The 22541-nt window shown below is 29.0% G+C and overlaps 1 protein-coding gene across 1 annotated transcript; it reads right to left on the minus strand.

The window, feature by feature from the left end:
* Positions 1-15390: 15390 nt before the first annotated feature.
* LOC136078500 (uncharacterized) lies at positions 15391-17276 on the minus strand. The gene is made up of 3 exons (XM_065794273.1): positions 16565-17276; positions 16199-16411; positions 15391-16003 (listed from the first exon to the last, which is right to left on the minus strand). Exons 1-3 carry the CDS (start codon positions 17274-17276, stop codon positions 15828-15830), a joined length of 1101 nt encoding a protein of 366 aa, XP_065650345.1. The 3' UTR covers positions 15391-15827.
* Positions 17277-22541: the final 5265 nt, after the last annotated feature.

The following is a 22541-nucleotide window of genomic DNA, read 5'->3' on the forward strand; positions in this document are numbered from 1 at the left end:
ATCAAGCAGAAAACAGTTTATACAATATGAAACAGCTAAAACGTCCGAAAATATATTGACATGCGGAGTTCCTCAAGGCTCGATTTTAAGACCGCTACTATTTTCACTTTATATAAATGATTTATCTTTTACATCAAACTTTTTAAACTTTATTGGCGGATGACTCCAACCTGTTTTATTCACATAGGGATATTAAAACGCTTTTTACAGAGGTTAATGAAGAGTTAAACAAAGTAAACGAATGGTTTACATGTAAGAAAACTATCGCTTAACGTAATAAAAACTAAGTATATGCTATTCCATAAACAAAATAAAACAGATAATCTTCCCTTAAAACTACCTGATCTGAAAATAAATAAAATAAATATTACTAGACAAACATTTGTAAATTTCTTAGGTGTTATTTTAGATGAAAATTTATCTATAAAGACTCATATAAGCTCTCTGGAAAGAAAACTTTCAAGAAATATTGCAAATAATGTATAAAACCATTCTTAAACATTAGGTCATTAAAAAATTTATATTTTTCTTTAATACATAGTTATTTAATTTACAAAAATACTGTATGGGCAAGCACAAATTACACAAAGTTGAAAAAAATTTATTCAAAACAAAAACATGCTTGCCGAATTGTATTTCGAGCAACAAGAAATGTGCCTTGCGAGCCACTTATAAGTAAGCTTGGATCATTGAACGTGTACAAAATTAATATATATTTAGTCCTACAATTCATGTATAAAATAAAGCACGAACTATCTCCAACAATATTTAATCAATATTTTAGTAAAATAAGCCATAAATACCCCACAAGATTTTCCGGAAACAATTTTGTAACTTCAAAATTTAATCTAAAGTTATTTTCTTATTCTATTCAGAATGGGGGACCTTTTTTATGGAAAAGTTTTAAACAGTTTGTTCATAATAAAAAACAAACACTTCCGCAATTCAAAGCTAATTTAAAATATCAGTTAGTAAATATGGATTTTAATATTCTAAATATTGTCAGTCTTTTTTAGAAGTTATCAAAATAAATTTATAATGATAAATTAACTAAAACAACTTTAACATGTTAACTACCAAAAAACTAAAAATAATAAGAAGATCAACTATTATTATTAAGAATATCAATGTCTTTATCACACTTCTTTAAAAATGTTTACTTTTGAATATTTAGTCTTGAAGTTTAAAAAGTTTTATTTGTTTTTTCATTTAATCTAAACATGCAGTATCTTTTTGTAAATTATCTTATATTTATTTTACTTTTGACAATTTTATATATTTTATGTTGTTGTGGATGGAATTTTATTCATTTTATCATAAAAACGACAATACGAGGCAACGTGTATATATATGTATGTGTGTATGTGTCATGTGCGTATGTGTGTATGTATACACACATATAGATTTATAGATTTTATATCTTTCTTAACTAGGTTTACTTTTAATTTTTTAGCACTTTTTTGTTTCTTAACTTCTTATACTTGACGTTTGTAAAGATTTTTTAATATTTTACGGACTTGTAAAATGCGATTGTAATAGGGCTCGGTGATAAGGCTAATTGATGCCTTCTTCTTGCTCCAGCCATTTCCTTTTGTTATATTTGTACATTGTATATATTCTTAACGGCGAAATAAATGAAAAAAAATGAAATGAAAAAAAAATTGAACATTGAGCTCTCTATTTTACAGAATACATTAAAATTATATATATATATATATATATATATATATATATATATATATATATATATATATATATATATATATATATATATATATAAATATATATATATATATATATATATATATATATATATATATATATATATATATATATATATATATGTATATATATATATATATATATATGTATATATATTTATATTTATATATATATAAAATATCTTAGAGGAAATTTTTTTTTTATATAGGATACGCAAATCTGATACAAAATACAAAAATATTTCAACATCCCGAAGCCCCAACCCCATTCAAAATTCCCTATCAAAAATTCCTGGATCCGTCACTGGATTTTGAAACTGAGTTATTGGACTAGTTGTAGAGACTGGTGTATTATTGCAAGTTAAAGTATCACTCTGAAGGAGTTTTTGTATAATTGCTTAGTTTTTTGAGGATAGCTAATTTTTCATCCATTTTTATGTATAAAAACAATGTTTTTAAAAAAGTTTCAAATAAAAACAGCGCTTTGAGAAAAAATATTTCTAAAAATATTTATTGATTTTAGCGAATTATTCAAAAGAAAAAATGTTTTTATTTTACTTTTATACATATCTAATTAAATAATAATATTTTATATTTGTGTGATAAAGTTTAATAAAATAAATAAATTTATAACTTAAAACGACATAAAGTAACGATTTTATTTTATTTTCTCCTAACATAAACAGTTAAACTCACTAACCCTAAACAAAAAATTAATTGTAAGTTGCTGCTATTGACCACCCCCTCTGGTCAAATTGAAAACTTCGATATATTTTTAATGATATTTTAAGTTAAAGCATTAGTGAAAAGAAATTATACTACTTAACAGGTGATATTAATTTGGAGTGTTTTCAATACCATCCTAATTATAGAATTAAAATATTTTTTAATGACGTATTTGAACATGGCGCATTTTCTTTAACCAACATGAATAACTGCAACATCAGCTACCTCATTAGACAGTATAACAACAACCGATACTTTTAATAAATCGCTCAAAAAAAGTATAATTCGAAGTGATATCTCTGACAACTTTGGTATTTTTTTCTAAATTAAAATATCTCAAAAGAAGTAACGCTTAAAAAACGTTTTTTTACTACAGCGAATTTAAAATCATTCAAAGAACAATTATTTCTGCTTCATTGGAAACAAAAGGAGCATCTCCAGATGCGAATCTAGATTATGACTCATTATTAAGAATTCTAGAAAACTAGAATTTACCTAGGTTTCATTATTACATTATTAAGTAGATGAAACTTTTTGATATCTTGTGGCGGCTTTGATTGGTCACACCTTCTACATTAGTTTCTTTTAGAAAAACATTTTACAATTTGAAGAACTGCTATAACGTACAGGCGTTTCTACACTAATTCCTTAATGTAAAAATGCCTGTGCGTCTACGTTTTGACATTAAAGAATGCAGATTCAAGTTACTAAGACGTAGAAACGTACCTAATAGTCAATCTTCTTACCTTTCTTCATAATAACCTGAATGCAACGCTCAGACACGGAGGAAATGAGCGTTTCAAGCAAAGATTTTGTTCCATTCCATCTGGATAGCCATTTTCAGTTTGGTGACGTTACTGTATTGTTTCCATTTGTATACACGTAACGAGACAAGTAACTCGAAATGTTTTCGATTGGATTCAAGTCGGGTGACAGCGCTGGATGATAAAACAACTGAATATCATGTTCCGTAACAAATTCCATCACGGTCTTTGCCGTAGGTATCGATGCGTTATCTTGCATAAAGACAAACGTATGTCCATAGTTGGTATGCCCATTTTGCATTAAGTAATCAGAGAGTGTAACAATATAGTCTTCAGCTGTTTGTTTCCTTTCTGAGAGCATCAATTCAGATAATTCAGCCTTAGAAAATGCACCCCAAATCATAACACCACCATCACTATTTTGTCTAGACAAGAAAGTCTCGGACTCTTTTCGTAAGTCATGCCAATAATATTAATACCCGTCTGGACCATCAAGATTAAATTTCTTTTTATCAGACCAAATAATTGAGCCTCAATCAGGTGGACAAGACAAATTTTTGTTCGCATACGTCATACGTTTCTTCATGTGATGTTTCTGCATCGACGGCGTTGACGTTTCCCATACCTCCGATTTTCGGCTTCATGTAACATCTTTTTATCGTACGCAATGGCACATCAATATCCAGCTGGGCGAGTATCAATTAGTAATTAGGCGTCGCTATAAACATATATATTTTTAAAATAAACGCATGTACGACTATACAAGTTCACGACTGCATTTTTATTTCTAATACTGTTAAATTGCATCCGTCTCTTTAGGAAAATCTGGATCTAATTTGAAATAAATGACACAAATTCTTCAAAATGTTTATTAATATAGAAATATATATAGAAAACTCTTTTTTTTTTCTTTTTCACTTGCTAAAACTGTTATTATTATTATGTCATTTTACAACAGAGTTGTATCTAATTTATATTCAGCATGTATGTCCAATAGACGTTCTTAAATCTTTAGTTTTATAGTGACCCAACAATCATTTTTTAAAAATCAATTTTAGTTTTCTTAAAGATCTTTTATTTTCTGCAACAGGTAGGGGAAAGGCGCCTATGATGGCATAGCGCCTATGATCGCATACCGGTCATATTTCCATTAAAATTGTTTTTGGTAAAAAAATGATTAGACCCTCATGACTATACTGACTTTACATTAGTTTTAGTAAAAAAACGTCCCTTGTGCACAAGCATTGTTTTTATAACCAACAAAAATTGATTTTGGGATGTGCTGTTGTAGCTTTATTTCCTTCATATATTTAAGATTGTGATTTTACTATTAACTGTGCAGAAAGGAAATTTTCATGCATTTTATATTCAAGTTTTGTGCATTTAGTGGAATAGTTACTTTGATTTTATCTTTTGAACAAAGCAGACACAGCTTGTTTTAATGAAAATGATGAACTTTACCCATGATGGCATACTGACGAGTTGGGGGTGTTGAAATATTGACGAGTTGGGAAAACCTTTTTTTTTATAAGAAAAACTTATTTTTAAGTAAAGTTAAAAGAAAGCGATGCTCCAAAATTTTTTTTGGTCCAAAAAATACGTAAAACGCAATATATCCTATGCGCATGCGCAAAATTTTACAATGCTGGTGTGTAGCATGAAATGGTAAATTAGGATGGTTTCGAGTAATTTCTGGCTTTTCTGAGGGAACACTCTAAGGTTAAATGAAATCATTAAGTTACCCTCGATCCTAACTAACCCCATCCTCCCCTATGCCATCATAAGAGCAGTGGTTGCCTATGATGGCATACTTGTGCTTTTTTTTACAATAACAATAACTTATAAAAAAATAAAACTAATGAAAACTCCCAGGGTAATTATTGTTTTAGATGTAACAAGGAATGTATCCATATCAAAACTTTTATTATTGGTCTTCAGGATACTGAATAATGAAGCTTCAAAGTTAAGTATGCCATCATAGGTGCCTTTCCCCTACTTGCGTTACTGCAACAGGCATTGCGTTAAAAAATTCAAATTAGAATGCATATAAATTGGAAAATAGGCTATAGAACCTTTGAGTATACTTTGTTGAGAAAGCCTCAAGTATTTCCAGAAACAAAAAAAAAGGTCTTTGAACTAATTAGTAGCAAAATATCTCCCATAAAGTTGTCTTCTATTTCAAGCTTTAGGTTTTACCGGCTCTAAATCTTTTAACCAAATGAATGTGAATCTTAATGAAACATTTTTTGCAACCCCAATTTTAAATTGAATTTGTTGCATGGAATGACAAAGCTCAACAGATATTCACTTCAAGCTTATGTTTGCTATTTTTTGCAATCCCAATTTTAAATTGAATTTGTTGCATGGAATGACAAATCTCAACAGATATTCACTTCAAGCTTATGTTTGCTATTTTTTGCAATCCCAATTTTAAATTGAATTTGTTGCATGGAATGACAAAGCTCAACAAAGATATTCACTTCAAGCTTATGTTTGCTATTTTTTGCAATCCCAATTTTAAATTGAATTTGTTGCATGGAATGACAAAGCTCAACAAAGATATTCACTTCAAGTTTATGTTTGCTATTTTTTGCAATCCCAATTTTAAATAGAATTTGTTGCATGGAATAACAAAGCTCAGCAAAGATATTCACTTCAAACTTATGTTTGCTATTTTTTGCAATCCCAATTTTAAATTGAATTTGTTGCATGGAATGACAAAGCTCAACAGATATTCACTTCAAGCTTATGTTTGCTATTTTTTGCAATCCCAATTTTAAATTGAATTTGTTGCATGGAATGACAATGCTCAACAAATATATTCACTTCAAGCTTATGTTTGCTATTTTTTGCAATCCCAATTTTAAATTAAATTTGTTGCATGGAATGACAAAGCTCAACAAAGATATTCACTTCAAGCTTATGTTTGCTATTTTCCTATCATCATTCTCTTTGCAAAAAAGTCGGTTTCATCATCAAAATAAGTCATCTGTTCGTTATAAAAATACTTTTAAAAGAGTTTACTGTAGGTACATCAATTACATCATGTACTAACTTATTCCGACGGTTTGCAACACGGTTTTTAAAAAAATGCTGACGTTCTGGGTAACCTTTGATTAGTTGGGACTTTAGACTCGTCATTTTTAATTAATTATATACTGAGTTTGACGAGAAAGCGTAAACGCACCAATGTTTTTTAACTTGATCTTCAACAGCGGTCTTTGTGACAAGATCTGATGGTTATAGTTTTAATTATGTTGTATTATTTATATTTATAGCTTTAAATAATCTATTAAAGAAATAAGTTATTTAAAACTATAATTATTTGGTAATATAAACAAAGTAATCGTTTTGCTATGCATGACACCAATTAATTTTATTTTCTGTCTCAACAATGAACTCAAATTTTTTACTTTTTTGTAATTAAAATCACATAGGATTTTTTTTTTCTTTCGTCTTCTGGCGCCCCTTAATATCTTGACGCCCAAAGCACGCATGCCTTGTTTTTCCCATCTCTCTCCGCGACCCTGTGCATAATTTGTTTTTAATTAAAACACTTTGAAAATTGAACACTAATATACACTAAATAAATTTAAGAAAATTTAATAAAGTTTTTATTATAAATTAATATGTACTTAGTTTTAAATAAAATAAGTTTATCAGTTTTTATATAACTATTCTTTTAAATTTATTTACTTTTATATTCTCAGACTTTTATATTTGGCGCCTTCGAGCCCTTGGCGCCTGAGGAAATATATATATATATATATATATATATATATATATATATATATATATATATATATATATATATATATATATATATATATATATATATATATATATATATATATATATATATATATATATATATATATATACACACATATATATATATATATGTATATATATATATATATATATATATATATTATATATATATATATATATATATATATATATATATATATATATATATATATATATATATATATATATATATATATATATATATATATATATATACATATATATAATACTTGAAAACAAATTTTTATGGCGTCTCTTTGATGTTGATAAACAAAACTAATTAAAATTGCGTCTTCTTACGTAAAATTCAATTTAAAAAAGCTCAATTACTAAACAGAAGAGCGCCCTTTAGCAATAACATAGTTGATACACTTTAATAAAATTATTTTCTTTTTTAATAGAGTACATCAATCCTAATTTTAATCTTATTTTTTTTTACTTGGAGACTATGTAGACAGTCTCCTCATCACACAATAACGTTATAATATTTTTACCAAACCATTGAAAAAGTCGTTAAAAAAAAAGAAAAAGGAAAAAAAACGTGATTTTTTTTTTTTTTCATTGTCTGATGAGGAGACTGTTTACATAGTCTCCAAGTAAAAAAGATATAAATACAATTGATATATATATATAGTTTTTTTTTAAACTTTTTTTTGGGGGAATTTTGCGCTCTTCTAAGTTTGGGGCTTGGGGCTCACTCTTAGTACGGGCCTGTATATACATATATTTATATATATATATATATACATATATATATATATATATATATATATATATATATATATATATATATATATATATATATATATATATATATATATATATATATACATACACACATATATTTATATATATTCATTTATACTTATATTCATATATACACCACTATATATATTTATATATACACCACTATAGTGGTGCAATCGCAGTTATAAATGGTCTTGATGTTTTTTTGGATTGAGTATGTTGTACTGATGATTCTTTTTAATTTGTTGAAACTTGAAGTTATTAATTATTAAATTTATATATACTATTTTTATCAAATAGTTAATATAAAATAATAAACATGCAAATTGTTATATTTGCTGTAAAAATTGTTTTTTAAATCGATTTCAACTGTTTATCACTATATTGTATATCACTTATGTAGTATTATGTTACTTGTAATTTTTTGTTTTGTTTATTTTCAGTAAGTTTATACATACGCAAGCGTTAAATACTGTGGTGAAGTCAAGTTTTAATGTTTTGGGTGCATTATAGCTTTTATTTTTCAAAGATTTGTAGAATTCAACAAGATTTAGATTTTATTTTGTTTATTGATTTAATTCGGCGAAAGCGATCCCATAGATTAATAAAAGTCAATATTATTAGCGACTTGTGGCCGTGGTGCAGTGGTTAAAGCGCTTGCTTTAAATGCAGGATATCCAGGTTCGAAACGAGCTCTGGACATATTATCGCGTCACGGTACGAAGGAGGCGTGAACTCCCTGGTCAAATGCACTTCCGCGGTGTTCTCTAACAAGACCGTTAGGACTTCTTGGGGTATTTAAAAAAAAAAAAAAAACTTGCGTATTAAAATTTTGGTTTTTATGGTTTAATATGACAATTCAGTTAACATTAGATCAAAAAAAAACTTGAAAACAAAACATGGTATTTTACCATAAAAAATCCACGAGTTTTCCTTGCAAAGGTGTTCCAAATACCCATGGAACTTCTATGAAAACTTCTATTGAAAACTCATGGGTTTTCAATAGAAAACTCATGGGTTTTCAATAAAAAAACTCATGGGTTTTCAATAGAAAACTCATGGGTTTTCAATAGAAAATTCATGGGTTTTCCCATGAGTTTTCTATTGTAAGGGATACTGCATAAACATCATTTTCTAGATTGCAAAAAACGTCATCATTGGTTTCCAAAACTTAGTTAAAACATTGTTAAAACATTGATATCTCAGTAGAAAACTTTACACAGGGATCCAGCATCATGGCCTAAATTAACGAAAAAAATAAAATGTTCTTTGATTTAGCATGGGCTAGAGCAAAAAAAAAGAGAATATTTTCCAAACACGCTCTGTGATTTTGACACAGAATGCAACACTTTAGCCCAAAATAGTATGAAAAAGTTCATTACAATGGCAATTAAATTTGTTTGGTATTGGTTGCTCTACAGTAATAGAAAAGATTCATTATTTTTTTATTCTCTTTGTTATTTTAACAACAAATACCAACAATTTCTCAGAAGTTTCAATAGAACTTTGTGACTGGAAAAAACTAATCCCAAGAGTTTCTAAACATGATAACAACAATGAACATTAAAGTTACTATTCTGATTGTAAAACTCTAAAAAAAAAACCTTAAAGAAGGAAAGACTATGGGTTCTGATCTCCATAGAGTTATCAATGGAGAGATGAAAAAGTGGAGAGACATCTTGAAAGTAATTGCTGATGCAATTTTGCTCCGTGCAAAAAGTCTCGCTTTTTGGGGCACGGCGGCAGAAGTCGTCGGTCAGCAAAACAGTAGAACTTATCTGAACTTGATTGATTTGATAAGGCATTATTATCTTTTAGTGGCTGAACACATTACATCTGTTAAAGCAAAGAAAACCACAACGTCCTAATTTTCTCCTCGAATCCAAAATGAGCTGATTGAGTTACTCCGGCAGAAAATCAGAAATGAAATATTATCAAATAACAAAGAAGCTAAACACTACTTTGTTCAGTTTGACTGCACTACAGATGCCTTCCACAAGGAGCAAATAACCCGAATTATCCGGTATGCCCACATCAATGATAAAACTTGTACAAAGAAAGTTTTGTGGACTTCATTGAATCTCACCAAAATACCGGAGGTCTTGCAACAGAGACCACTGAAAAAAGCTTTTTATGTTTGCTGAAATTTTGGTGTCAAATCAAAAGACAGATTTAGATTGTTTTCATTTTTTTTTTTTTTATGTAGTTATTTAAGTCCTTACGGTCTTATCATAGAGCACCGCCAGAGAGCATTTAATTAGAAGATTTCATCTCAAAATTTACTTAGAAGTCCATCATCTCAAAATGAAATGATTAGTTTAATTGCAACTAGATTACAATCCAGTTGCAATTAAACTAATCATTTTATTTTGAGATGATGGACTCGTGTATGTAACTCTATATGGACGAAGGGCTCTTCAATACAGGCTCTATCTTCAATACATTTAGTGTTTGTGACAGGATTGTGGCGCGACAAAGTTACCTTGATGAGCACTATAAGATTCCCTAAACGCCAGCCCTTGGCTTCCCAAAGTCTTGCTTGTATCGATAAGAATTTCGACAGTTTTTCTGTTCTGCATCTCTATTTTTTGTTCTTCTATCAGAGCAAGTCTCTTGGATTTATCAATAAGTTGATCTACATGTTCTTTTTTCATAAGAAAGTGACAATATTTACTTAATGCAACTTTATGTTCTTGAGAGGTGAAGTGCGCCTGAAGCTTCCCTTGTTTGTCTTTCCCATAGCTCTTCATGATGGACCAAGATCTTACCCCAAAATTTATCCAAGCATCTTCAGTTTTTCCCTTTTTTCCAACATCCTTGGGGAAAAGATATCAAACAAAACAAAATGAGGCATCCTTCTCGGTGCTATATTCTAAACGTTAAAACTCTTTGTACCACTGGGGATTAAATCTATTTTTACCTTCACTTGGGAAACTAGCAAGTTTTGGTTGGTGTGGCCCTAACTGGAGTAAATAAAATATTTGATTGTCCGTATTTGTATGTGGACGTAAACCTGGGTCATGGCTTATCAATGCTGATGAATCTGATTTGTCAATTATAATATTTTGAGCTTTGATATCGAGTTTTCTTACAAAAGCGTTTCCCATTTCCAAAACATTTTTTGACATTTCGAACACAAAACTTGTTGCAATTAAAATTTCAATTGCAGCGAATTTTTCATCTACTAATTCTTTTTTACAATATTTTTTATAAATGTCATTACAATCTTTAAGATTATCAATTAAAACACCCAAATTCCCCATGAGCGAAGGGCAATTTGTTGTTTCACTGCTTACTTCAGTAGTATACAAGTTAATAATATTCGTGTCATCCTTTATTTCTTGGCCAGAAAACTGGGGTAAAGAATCTGATTTAGAATTTAGTTCTGTAAATTTCTCTGTTTGATCCTGGACAACAATATAACCCGGGTTTTTCCCTTATCTTGAATTTCTGAACTTGCGTCCTCTTCAAATTTTTATCAGAAATTGCTGTTTCTTCTTCTATGGATATACCACATGTTGAAGTTGATGTTTCAATTATTATTATGTCTTCTAACTTTGTATGTTCACTACTTTGTATTTCATCATCCACTTCGACATCGTTATCAGTATTCTGATGTTCGATTTTTCGGGTTTTTTTTTTTTTTACGGTGGGGGGGGGGGGAGGGGCTAAGGAGGCTACAAAAGAATTCTCTGGGGCTCGCACTGTTTGTAAATAAACCTTTTACCACTGATCTTTCATGACTGGTTTTATAGTCGTTTTTAAAAACTGCTTTAGATACGCAACATTGTAATTTATATCTCTTGCTTATCATAATTATTGCTCTGGAAAACAGACGCAGATACTATAATTTACCGTAATTTTTAAATAACTTAATGTTTATAAAAGTTATTACTCTTACGATTATAGAATAAGACTAATAACATTATTACATATTCTTATTCATATTAGACCTTATCCTTCAAACCTATTCCAATCCTACTTTAGTACACTGATAATTGGAAGTAATATCAGGCGCAACAAGAGTTTACTATTTATTTTCTTGTACTTTCTTATAAAAAGCTTTATATTAAATTATTATATTAAAAAATGAATCATATCATTTAAAATGATTTCATACCTTGTATACAAAGATAGAAATGTTAAAATGAATGCATAAAAATAAATTTTCACATGTTTTCTCTTGCCACAATCCCACACTAAAAGCTTGGATTGAAGATAGAGCCCTTCTTCCATATAGAGTTACATACACAAGTCCATCTCAAAATGAAATGATAAGTTTAAGTAATAAGTATGCAAAAAAAGTAATAACTGCTTTCAATTAAACAGCGTAAACTTGATCCTGCCATTTTTGTTGTTGATAACGGAAAAAAGCAGCGCAAAAAAAAATTAGTGGAAATCAAAACGACGCGCCATTTCGTTATGATGAAAAGCTCGTCTTGTGAAAAACACACAGTAGGACAGTGTGCCAAAATACCTGAAAATCAATGTTGGTGTGCATTAAATAAGTAGACAGTCAGTTCTGGGTAAGCGTCACGCATGCGCAGATATAGCGTAAAGTTCCGTTAGGTAGGTTAAATTTATCGTTAAATAAGTAGCCTTGTTTCCGTTAGGTTTAAACTCAAATAACAAAAATAATCATATTTTTAAATTTTTTAAAATTATATAATTAAAATGCCAGTCTATATTATTCTGTTGAAAATATTTAGCAATATGTCTCTGATGGAATAACAAATTATTATAGTAAAAAAATGTCTACTTTGTGGTAATTGATTATATAACCCACTATTTAAGTTAAACTTTTATATAATTTATGATTAAGTCTTTATTATTATTGTATGTTTCTGAAGTTAATTTTGTACTATGTCTCAGCATCTCAAAACGCACAGTTGTTTTGAGACTTCCATTTTATGCATTGACTTATTTGTCAATTTTGATCAGAACTATTAGTCAATTTTGTTATATATTTAAGTGTTGCAATTAAGTATTACTAGAAATATTTATTGATAACAATCTAAGATTAAATTAACTGTAAATTTATTATGGATTTGAACCTAATTTTCAGAAAGTGACCCTAGGTACAGTTTAAAAAAAGCTTATTGTACCTAGAGCCACTAATTTTTAAACCCTTCTACTTGATGGAATTTTATAATTTATAGTCAATATACTTATATTAGGTATGTGTGTAAAAATTTCAAACCATTTATTTATTCAAGTATTATATATGGTTCGAAAGAGCTTTAAATTTCTAATAAAATGGTGAAAACATTATGAAAAAAGAATCATTACAAAAAAAGTTATGCTCATTTAAGTAACATTACTTTTTATGAAGCATTGCTTAAGAAAAATGCAACTTACGTATAAAACTCGCGTTCGGCTAACGGCAGCTTTGTAATAGAATCATTATTTATTTGCGTTTGATTTTGCATAGCGAAATATGCAAAATTTTGCACATTTCGTTTTAAAACGATTAAAAGACGTAATTAAAAAAGTTTCGAATTTAAGTAACAAAATGTTTTTAATGGTTAAAACGTAATAGTAAAATTTATAACAAAACTTTATAAAACATGCATAAAAAAATATCGCGTCTTTTGCAATATACATATATATATATATATATATATATATATATATATATATATATATATATATATATATATATATATATATATATATATATATATATATATAACATATATAACATCGGAAAAGGCGTGATATTTCAGTGGGGGCCGGAGTACAAAAAAATAATCATAAAACACCAAATAGTTCAACTAAAAACCTACAAAAATATATCCATCTAAACAATGGAGGGGGGGGGGCATGTCCACCACGGCTCTCCTTCATTTTCCCTTCCGTAGTCCTTATATCTATCTAACTATATATAAATTCCAACAAACCGCAAAAAATAAAAGTAATTTTTTTTAAAATATACTTCAGTAACAAAAAATTTAGAATATAATAATAATTTTCTTTTTTGCTTAGTAATGTTTTTAACAGAATTGTGGCTTTGAAGAAAGCCTAGTTTTTGAAGCAAACAAAACTGAGTCATCAATAGCTAGAAGGAGTCGATTCTTTAGTACGCAAAGAAACCACATCCAATGATATCTAAAATAAAGTAAACCCCTAAATTAATATCGCCATGCCTATTTAAAATGCCTTATGTCGCGGATAATAAATAAGGATACCTTATGTCGCGGATAATAAATAAATATATAACTGTTATTATTGCATTAATAAACTTAATCAATCTTTAAAAAAATATGAACCGGTTTAATCTTAATATGAAAAAGATCAACATCCATCGAAGCAATCGTGTGGTTTTCATCATGTTGCGTAACCTTGCAATGATACATAAGATAAAATATATCAGATAAAATTTAAAAAAAAATTAAGGCTAACAATTAACTAATGTATAATAAATTAACATGTAACTGTTATTACTGAATTAATAAGTATAATCTTGAGGTCTTTAAGATAAACATCTACAGTAGCAAGCTGCCATCATAGTTAAAACCTTGCAATAAAAGATAAATGAAATTATATTAGATATTTAGCACAATAACTGAAAAACCCATTGCAAATTAGAGAAGATGAGAATGATTTCCTAACTTGAAAAAAATTAAAAATCACTAAACTCCTGATACACAACACATTTCCCATTACCAAACAGAAAAATCGATAGAAGTAGACCCTTCAATACTTTTTAACCTGAAATATAATAGATTTGATTATAAGTTATAATGAAAAGAAAGTTATATTGTGTTAGCGTAACTACCTGGTAATGGCATATGCCATTTGCCTAGACTGTACTGATTTATTGTAACTAAACACTTACATCTCTCAATCCATCCAAGCAAAAGTCTGTCTTTCTGGGTAGAAACAATGTATAGCCATCATTATGATTAACATTAATTGTCATGAGCCAGGCAATTTGCTTATGTCAAATAGTAAATGAGCTTTGGTTTCCCATACCTCGTTGCAACCAGGTCAACCCTGGTTGTTGGATATCGGTAACTAACCGACTACCTAAAATTACATTTCTATATACATATATGTATATACATATATGTATACATAAAAAGTAATTAAATAATAATAAATCTTTTCATTATCTTAAAAAAAGGGGAGGGTAGAGAATATGATATACATTAGGCACTGTAAAATTTATTATAAAAAACAAAGATTAACCTACTATCTGTAAATAATATCTGTTAATGCAAGTTTATGAGACATACTATTATTTAAAATAACATATACCTTATTACACATTTCCATTATGTTATCACCATATCACCACTTATTATGTCTACAGAAAGTTGGTATTTGCTCACATCATACTCAACACCATCATCATCTTCATTCTCTTTTGGTTTCCAATAAGAAACTATATATACATCACTTTTTTTCTTTTTAATGACAACAATTCTGCCGTAATATACATCCTCGGTGTTAGTGGCATTATCGAACCACATGTGGCAAATACTTCTTCCAATAGAAGCTCCAATAAGAATTGCTTCAATATCTGAGGCCTCATTATTTTCTAGGTCAGGAAACATTTCTTTTACCTGATCAGGCATGCAATTTTTTAATATTTTTTCTACATTTCTGCGTTTTTTGTTTTCTTTTTTCTGTATTTTATCTGCTATTCGTTTTATCAATTCTAACTTCAGGTCATTATAACATTGCATATTTGTAAACCGCTTTTTTCTGGCATTAGAGATAGCCCATAATATCAACTTGTTTTGAATATCATTTGGCTTTTTGCATAGCAGTGCAGTTGTTTTATTTTTGCAAGCACGAAGTTTTAAAGAAAGAAAACAAAGAGCGGCATTTGGAGCTTTGTGCTTTGCAGCGCTAAATATACCCATAAGTTCTTCTGAATCAATGTTGTGAAACCTAGCTGACTTAGTCTGGTCTTTAAGGTGATCATTAGAACTCATTTCAAATTGCCGCTTGTACTGCCTGTCAATGACGCTAATAACTGCATTAAGGCAGTCAGCTAATGCTTTACTCATTTCATCAGTTACTGGGCAAAAGCTGATTATTGAATCAAAAACTACATCTTCAATATCATTACCAAAGAAATCAGTTTTTCGTTTAAGTAGAGATAAAGGATTCTTGCTGCTCTCAATATGTAGTCAAGTCCCGTACCTGGTGCAATATAAAATTTTGTCATCCAAGGACCAGAAAGTAGTTTTCCAATTAAAGCTAAAACACACAACTCACGGATACCTAAGGTGAAAAAGTGAATTAGCAACAAAGAATAATCTTTGTTTATAATAATCTTTACTCCCCGATAATCTTGCAAGTATCATTACTATTTCTAATTTGTATTTGTAACTATATTTGTAATTAATTCTATAGCCTATAATACTGTGTAGCACTTTATCAAATGAACTGAACAGGTATAAAAAAGAAAAAAAATACCTGTTTCAGATGTAAAGTCTTGAAATAAACTATTTCGCAGACCTCCGCATAACGCCAAGCTAGAACACAGAAATATCTTCAGTATGGCATAATGATGGATTAAAATACCACATGTTTGAAAAAGCATATGTAGTCTGTTGCCTCTATTGCGTGGTAGCAATCCTCTGGGCAACTCGTGTTGGTCCAAAAAAGTTACAAAACCTTTTGGATCACCTATGAATATCATAAAGAAGCTCATTTTGGCAATTGCAAGAAGAGTGTGAAATAAAAACATGCACTAATCATAATATTTCATTTTAACTCAAAATTTTATTCAGAAAACTAAATATATTTAAGTAAAAGAATGATTTAGATTAGTTAAAGTACCTTTTGCATCCTTGTAGCGAAGTTTGTTCAGCTGTACAACAATGTTTGCTGCAATGCAGTCTCTTCCAAAAAGTTTTCCTTTTGAAGTCTCTAATGCTTTAAGTGAAGACTTACAAGAGCTGGTCATTGTGTCTAAAGGGTGAAGGTGACAGTTTAGTTCATTTAATGATTTCTGCCAAACAAGGTTTAACTTTGCGATTGTTGCATGGTTTGTTGCAACTCTATCACTCATTGTATTTGTTATGTTCCCAATAATAGTGCTTCTTACATCAGTATATTTGAGTTGATAGAAATCACTATATAACTTAGCAAGATTATAAATAGACTTTGTAATATGACTCTGATAGTCATAAGCTGTACCTCCAGGAAGTTGATCAATAGCTACAACCATACATACTGATTCGGTTGTCAAGTGCACAGCATTTATATGAACACCCTCCTGGGTTATTGCATCAAAACCAAGTGTCAGATCTTTTGTTGTAAATGCTATCTCAGCAGCCTGTAAGTCTGAAAGCACACGAAGCTCACGCATCATTTGTTCTACAGTTGTACGATGTGGAATTTGACTAAATCGATAGCCAGTATGTTCCCCAATTTTACGGAGCAGAGATGGCACACTTTGTGAAGGAGCTTGGCACACTTTGTGTAGGAACTTGGCACACAAGCATGTCATATGTAAGTCTCCTAATATCTGCTGAGTAGCATTTTTCATTTTTAGTGTTACTTGCTTAACTTCCTCCAACTCTTCCTGTAAATTCTGAATTTCATTTTGCAGTACAAGAATTGCAGAATTTTTTTCAGCAAGTTGTTAGCTTAACATTGCCTTTTGATAAGAAAACTTTCTTTGCGTGGATGTCAACTGTTGTTTCAAACAAAAAATTTGATTTTGAAGTTTTTTCAACTATAAATTTAAAAACTTTTCTTTTAATTTTTTTCTAAGTTGAGAAATTAACTTTTCCTTACGAGTAATAACTTAATTTAGATATTTAAATCTGTATGCTCCAGCCTTTGCCATATCTTTTAAACCTATAATATCCTCTTTATGCTTTCTCTTCTTAATTGCCATTTCGTTTGCCAAAATGGTTAATCTCTTTCTCATAACCTTTTTTCAGGGACTCAACTGGTCAGCTCTCAAACTGGATAGTGGTTCATGAGAAGAGGTTTTTAAAGTAGGACGAGATAAAGGAGATAAGTGATCACTACTTGATACAGATGAAACACTGATTTGTTGAGAAGAAAATGAAGAACATGTAGGAAAGTCAATTGAGGTTGCTATTGATTGCGATGTTTGTGCCACAGCAGATGATGTTATTTGGTATGCAAAGAGCATGTTGCAGATGTCAACAAATGGTTTCGAATTTCGTGAAAAATGGTTTACAAAGACTTTTGATGTTTTAATTAGTTGCTGAATCTGACTTATACAAATTTTGATGTTAAAATACTTACCAATTAGTTCTACAGTTACTTTATATGAACCGTTGTTAGTTGCAAATATATGCAGTACATGTCCATTTCTACAGCTAATATTTAAATGAGCTGGAATTGGAAAATTACAAGCTAAATAAGTTTTAGCTTTACCATAAAATAGATTTGTTTTCTTCTGAGGTCCCATGATGCACTAAATTAAATTCAACAATCATAATACTACTATTTAATTGGGTCAGCTATTAATCATAATTAAATAATTTAAAAAATTACCATTAAACTATAAAAAAAAAATTTAAATATATGTATAATTTTTATATATCATATATAGCTTAAAGTTGCTATATGGTAAATTATGGGTATGGAAAAAGCTGAGAAAATGCTGTTTTATGTTTTTAATGAATTTTACGCAGAATCATCATAAAATAGTGTTATATAATTTTAATTTTAACATTTTAAATTTTATTTTGCAGGATTTTGCCTTTAAACTAATTTTGGTGTGTGAAAAGAGTTAGCCATCAAAAAAAAAAAAATTAATATATAACCACCTTAATTATACTTGTTAGTTTTTGTGTACATCATTTAACAATTTAAAAAAAAGAAAACCCAAATATCCTTAGTAGTAAAAGGCTATTAAAAAAAGTTTGTATAACAGTTCTTATAAAATATATCATTATAATGAATAAAAAATCAAAAATACTGAATTCTCCACTGTCAAAAACCGCCCCTCCCCCTAACACTATGTAACGGAAGTGGAAATACATACCTCCACTGCGCGGAACGATAGGGTATGTGGTCATGAATATTTTTTGATGAAACTTGGCAGGCACATAGAAAATAGATCTATACAGTTGCCTGAAAAATATTAAATGTGTACCAACATGCCTTCAATATTAATGCACCTCCGGAACAGAAACAAAATTTTAAAACCGAATGAAAATCACTGGTAACTGTAAAAAAAACAACAGAATTTATAACAAAAAGTAACAGTAACAATAGCAGAAACAGTTTTATAAAGTGTAAGTGTGTTTTATAACAGTAACAGTAACACTAAAAGAGGTGGAAATGGTACCTCCACTGGGTCAAAAATACGGTATGTGGTCATAAATATTTTTTAATAAAATTTGGCAGGCACATTGAAAATAGATCTATACAGTTGACTGGAAAATTTCAAATATGTACCAACATGCTTTCGATATCTATGCAGTGCCAGAACAGGAACGAAATTTTAAATACCAATAAAAAAACTGAAAAATTTATTACACGTAAAAAAAAAAACCATAATTTATTCAAGATAAAACATTCTACTTTTTTAATAAAGTCTAAGCTGATATAAAATTCTTAAAAAAAAGACAAATAAATACATCATTACCACACCGACTTCGAGCACGCTGTGAAAAAAAAGATCACAGTTTTTGACTTTGAAATCGGTGCCGTAAAAAGCCAGATACGCACGTACCTACTTATACTAATACAAAGTAATTAGTATAGAGATGTGATCGTATCAGTTTTACCATTTTTAGACAAGTCTGCAGCCTTGAACTTGGGCATTGAAAATATCTCGCCATAGGTACACAAACTTCCCCTAGACCTTATTGGTCCTCGTGCCTTAACAAAACTTGGAGGAAAAAAATTATTGCAATTAATGATCATTGAAGTAAATATATTGAAAAATTAACAATTTATGTAGTTACTTTATGTTATAGATTTTTGGTACTCTTCAAAAAACTCTAAAATTTTAGATTATTTGATAAAGTCTGCTTATTTTCCTCAAAACCAATCAACGAGAAAAAGGTTTAGTGCTTAAACTGGTATTAGTAAATCTTTAAAAAAAACTGTTTTTTGATTATAGTATCATTGTAAAAAAGGGCTGTTGAAGTTCAAATTTTTCTAAAGCTTTCTTTAAAGTTTGTCAATACAGTCTAAAGACAAGGCCTTGGAAATTTTAAGAGACTCCTCTGGCTGGCTTAATGACACCTTGATTGATATAGCACAAAGTTTGTTTTTATGTCAGTTTTTTAAAATAATTAGGTTTCCAAGTTTAAAATATCTGGGTTTTTTGCATTTTTAGTTGTTTTGTTTTAGGTGGTTTTTAGAAAGCATAGAGCTGCGCATGAAAATGATTGTGATCTTTTCTTAAAAAGAAATGCAATAGTTTTCTGTAGCGGTATCAACTTAAGTTTAATTATATAAAAAGATAATGACATGAGGTAATATTACCTGAAATGTATTAAGAATGGTAAATTAGAGATGTTTCTTTTTGTTACTGTGTTATACAGTCATAAAAGGTGTGCCTTTAGTACTCATGGTTGTGAATGTATCCTATTATTTCTGTTGCCTATTATTTTTGTTTTCATGACTTATTTGGATATTTTAATTCAATCAATATACAAAAATATGTTTTTTGGTTTTTTATTGTTGGTTTGTTTTAGTTAATATTTAAAAATATTTTTTAGTTAATATTTAAAAAGTTCATATGTTTTAGTTAATATTTAAAAAGTTCATTACTTATTTTATTTTTGTAAGTGTCTTATAGATGTCTAAAGTTATACAATTGGCTTATTTAGGTCAACTATTGTTTGTTCTTTGTTTTGTTATTGGCATGATGATTTGTTTTGCTCACTTTGTAGTTGTTTTTTTCTTACTGTCATCAGTTATTCATTTTATCAACTAGGGTTATCGATATAAGATATAGTTAATAGGTACAGTTATTAAAGTCAGTTCTTTATTTACATACATTTGTTGCAGTTGCAGTTAACTATAGCTACTATTACAACTACACCAAAAGTAGTATTTAAAATATGGCTTTTTTTAATTACAATGAGATATTAGATCAATTTTTTATAGAATATTGTGAAAGTATAGACTATTCTGACATGTTGATACCATGGCTGTTTTAACATTTTTAACATTTATATAATTTAAAAGTTCAAATCCTTCTGGCACACAATTAGAGTTCATTTTGTAAATCAATTTAATGACAAATATTGATCAATGCATTTATTAAGTACTCTCTGGCACAAAAGGTATTTTTATTATTATTATTTTTTATTCATTGCAATTTTATGATGCTATTTATATTATACCATATTTCTATTCTATAAAGGCTTGTAATTGCATGTGGAAAAATCGAATTTCTTCCGAAATCGCCCAAGTTTCAACCAATTTTTTCAAAAGAACTTAAAAACCATGTTATTTTTTTTGCTATTTATATTGTGTAAGGATATTTTGATCTTATTTTCAAAATAAAGTTTTAGTGTAGCATGAAGTGTGTCGTTTCTTTAATGTCTTTTGCATTTAAAACATTCACATAGTAAGAAATAGTGAACTAATTTTAGGTCATATTTTATTATTATTGCGCTATACATACATTAAAACCACTAAAATCGTCGAATAATACCCGTCTAGGTTGTTGTTCAACGGTAACACAGTAGTGGTGTAGTGGTAGAGCGCTCGCCTTATAATTGGAAAGTCCCGAGTTTGATCACTAGCACTTCCTTGGCAGTACCGCGCTCAACTTGTTTCTCCGCGTAGCGGTCTTATTCGTCATGGTTTGAAGTTATAGAGTTGAGAGAGGGTTAAAACAACAACTGAAGCATCCTCCTCGACTGTAGTGTCTTTTTCGGCCTTGAGGAGGTAAATTAACACACAAAAAAAGGCTAGACACGAATTAATAAATTTTCTTTTATTTTTTCTGCGATAACATCAGAAAACTGTCCTTACTATTTATCTGCGTAGAATCAAGTAACAATTACAAATTTTACAATTGTTAAGGATTGAATTGTTTAAGGATTAAAGTTAAATAATTTAACGTGAAGCATTTTGCTAAAATGCACAATTAAATTATTAAGGAATTCAATAAACTTCCTTGTGAAATGACTATTCTCTTTGATATCATTATTACGGGTTTATTAAATATTGCACCTATTATGTGTGACTTTTTTATTTCCTTTACAATATCTGTTGCTTGTGACATATTTTTATAAAATCATTAAGAAGCAAATTGAGACCATGAGATATACATCCATAGCAGTTAAGAAGAGGATAGCTGTTTTTTAATAGTTTCCATGCCTTTTCCATGTTTGCTGCATCATATGTTACTATTCCCATAACTTTTTTAGAATTAATTTCTTCTAACACCCTCCGTATTATTACTTTCATGTAAATACTTTACAAACTGTTCAGTTATAAAATTAGAAAAAGTTTTGAACGTGAATAGCGTGAATAGAAGTTACGAGTTGGGAGAGAGTTAAAAACAATTTTAATAAAAAATGTACTTATTATTTATTCTTAAAAATAAATATACATTAATGTAAATTTTACCTGAAGGCAGTGGTTTCCATAAAATAGGCAATGATGAAGGCAATGTCAACACAAAGTTGATAACTGCTTCATTTCTGAAAAATGTAAATAGTTTCCAAGTTTTAATTTTTAAATTATTTGCATAAATCATACATTAGTATTTTTGTTTAAATTTATTAAACTAATACTCACCTAATATTACCCCATCCATCACACGTAAGTCCTACAGTATCTGCTATTGCAACTAATT

This window comes from Hydra vulgaris, chromosome 03 (genome assembly GCF_038396675.1).
Source record: "Hydra vulgaris chromosome 03, alternate assembly HydraT2T_AEP".
NCBI classification, from domain to species: domain Eukaryota; kingdom Metazoa; phylum Cnidaria; class Hydrozoa; order Anthoathecata; family Hydridae; genus Hydra; species Hydra vulgaris.

What these genes read in the sequence shown, in the direction of transcription:
- LOC136078500 (XM_065794273.1), bottom strand. Translation starts at nt 17,276, where the DNA reads ATGAAAAATGCTACTCAGCAGATATTAGGAGACTTACATATGACATGC. An exon ending in TCGCTACAAGGATGCAAAAG is followed by an intron (nt 16,412 to 16,564) that starts GTACTTTAACTA and finishes TGATATTCATAG; the next exon opens with GTGATCCAAAAGGTTTTGTA. An exon ending in AGACTTTACATCTGAAACAG is followed by an intron (nt 16,004 to 16,198) that starts GTATTTTTTTTC and finishes TTTTCACCTTAG; the next exon opens with GTATCCGTGAGTTGTGTGTT.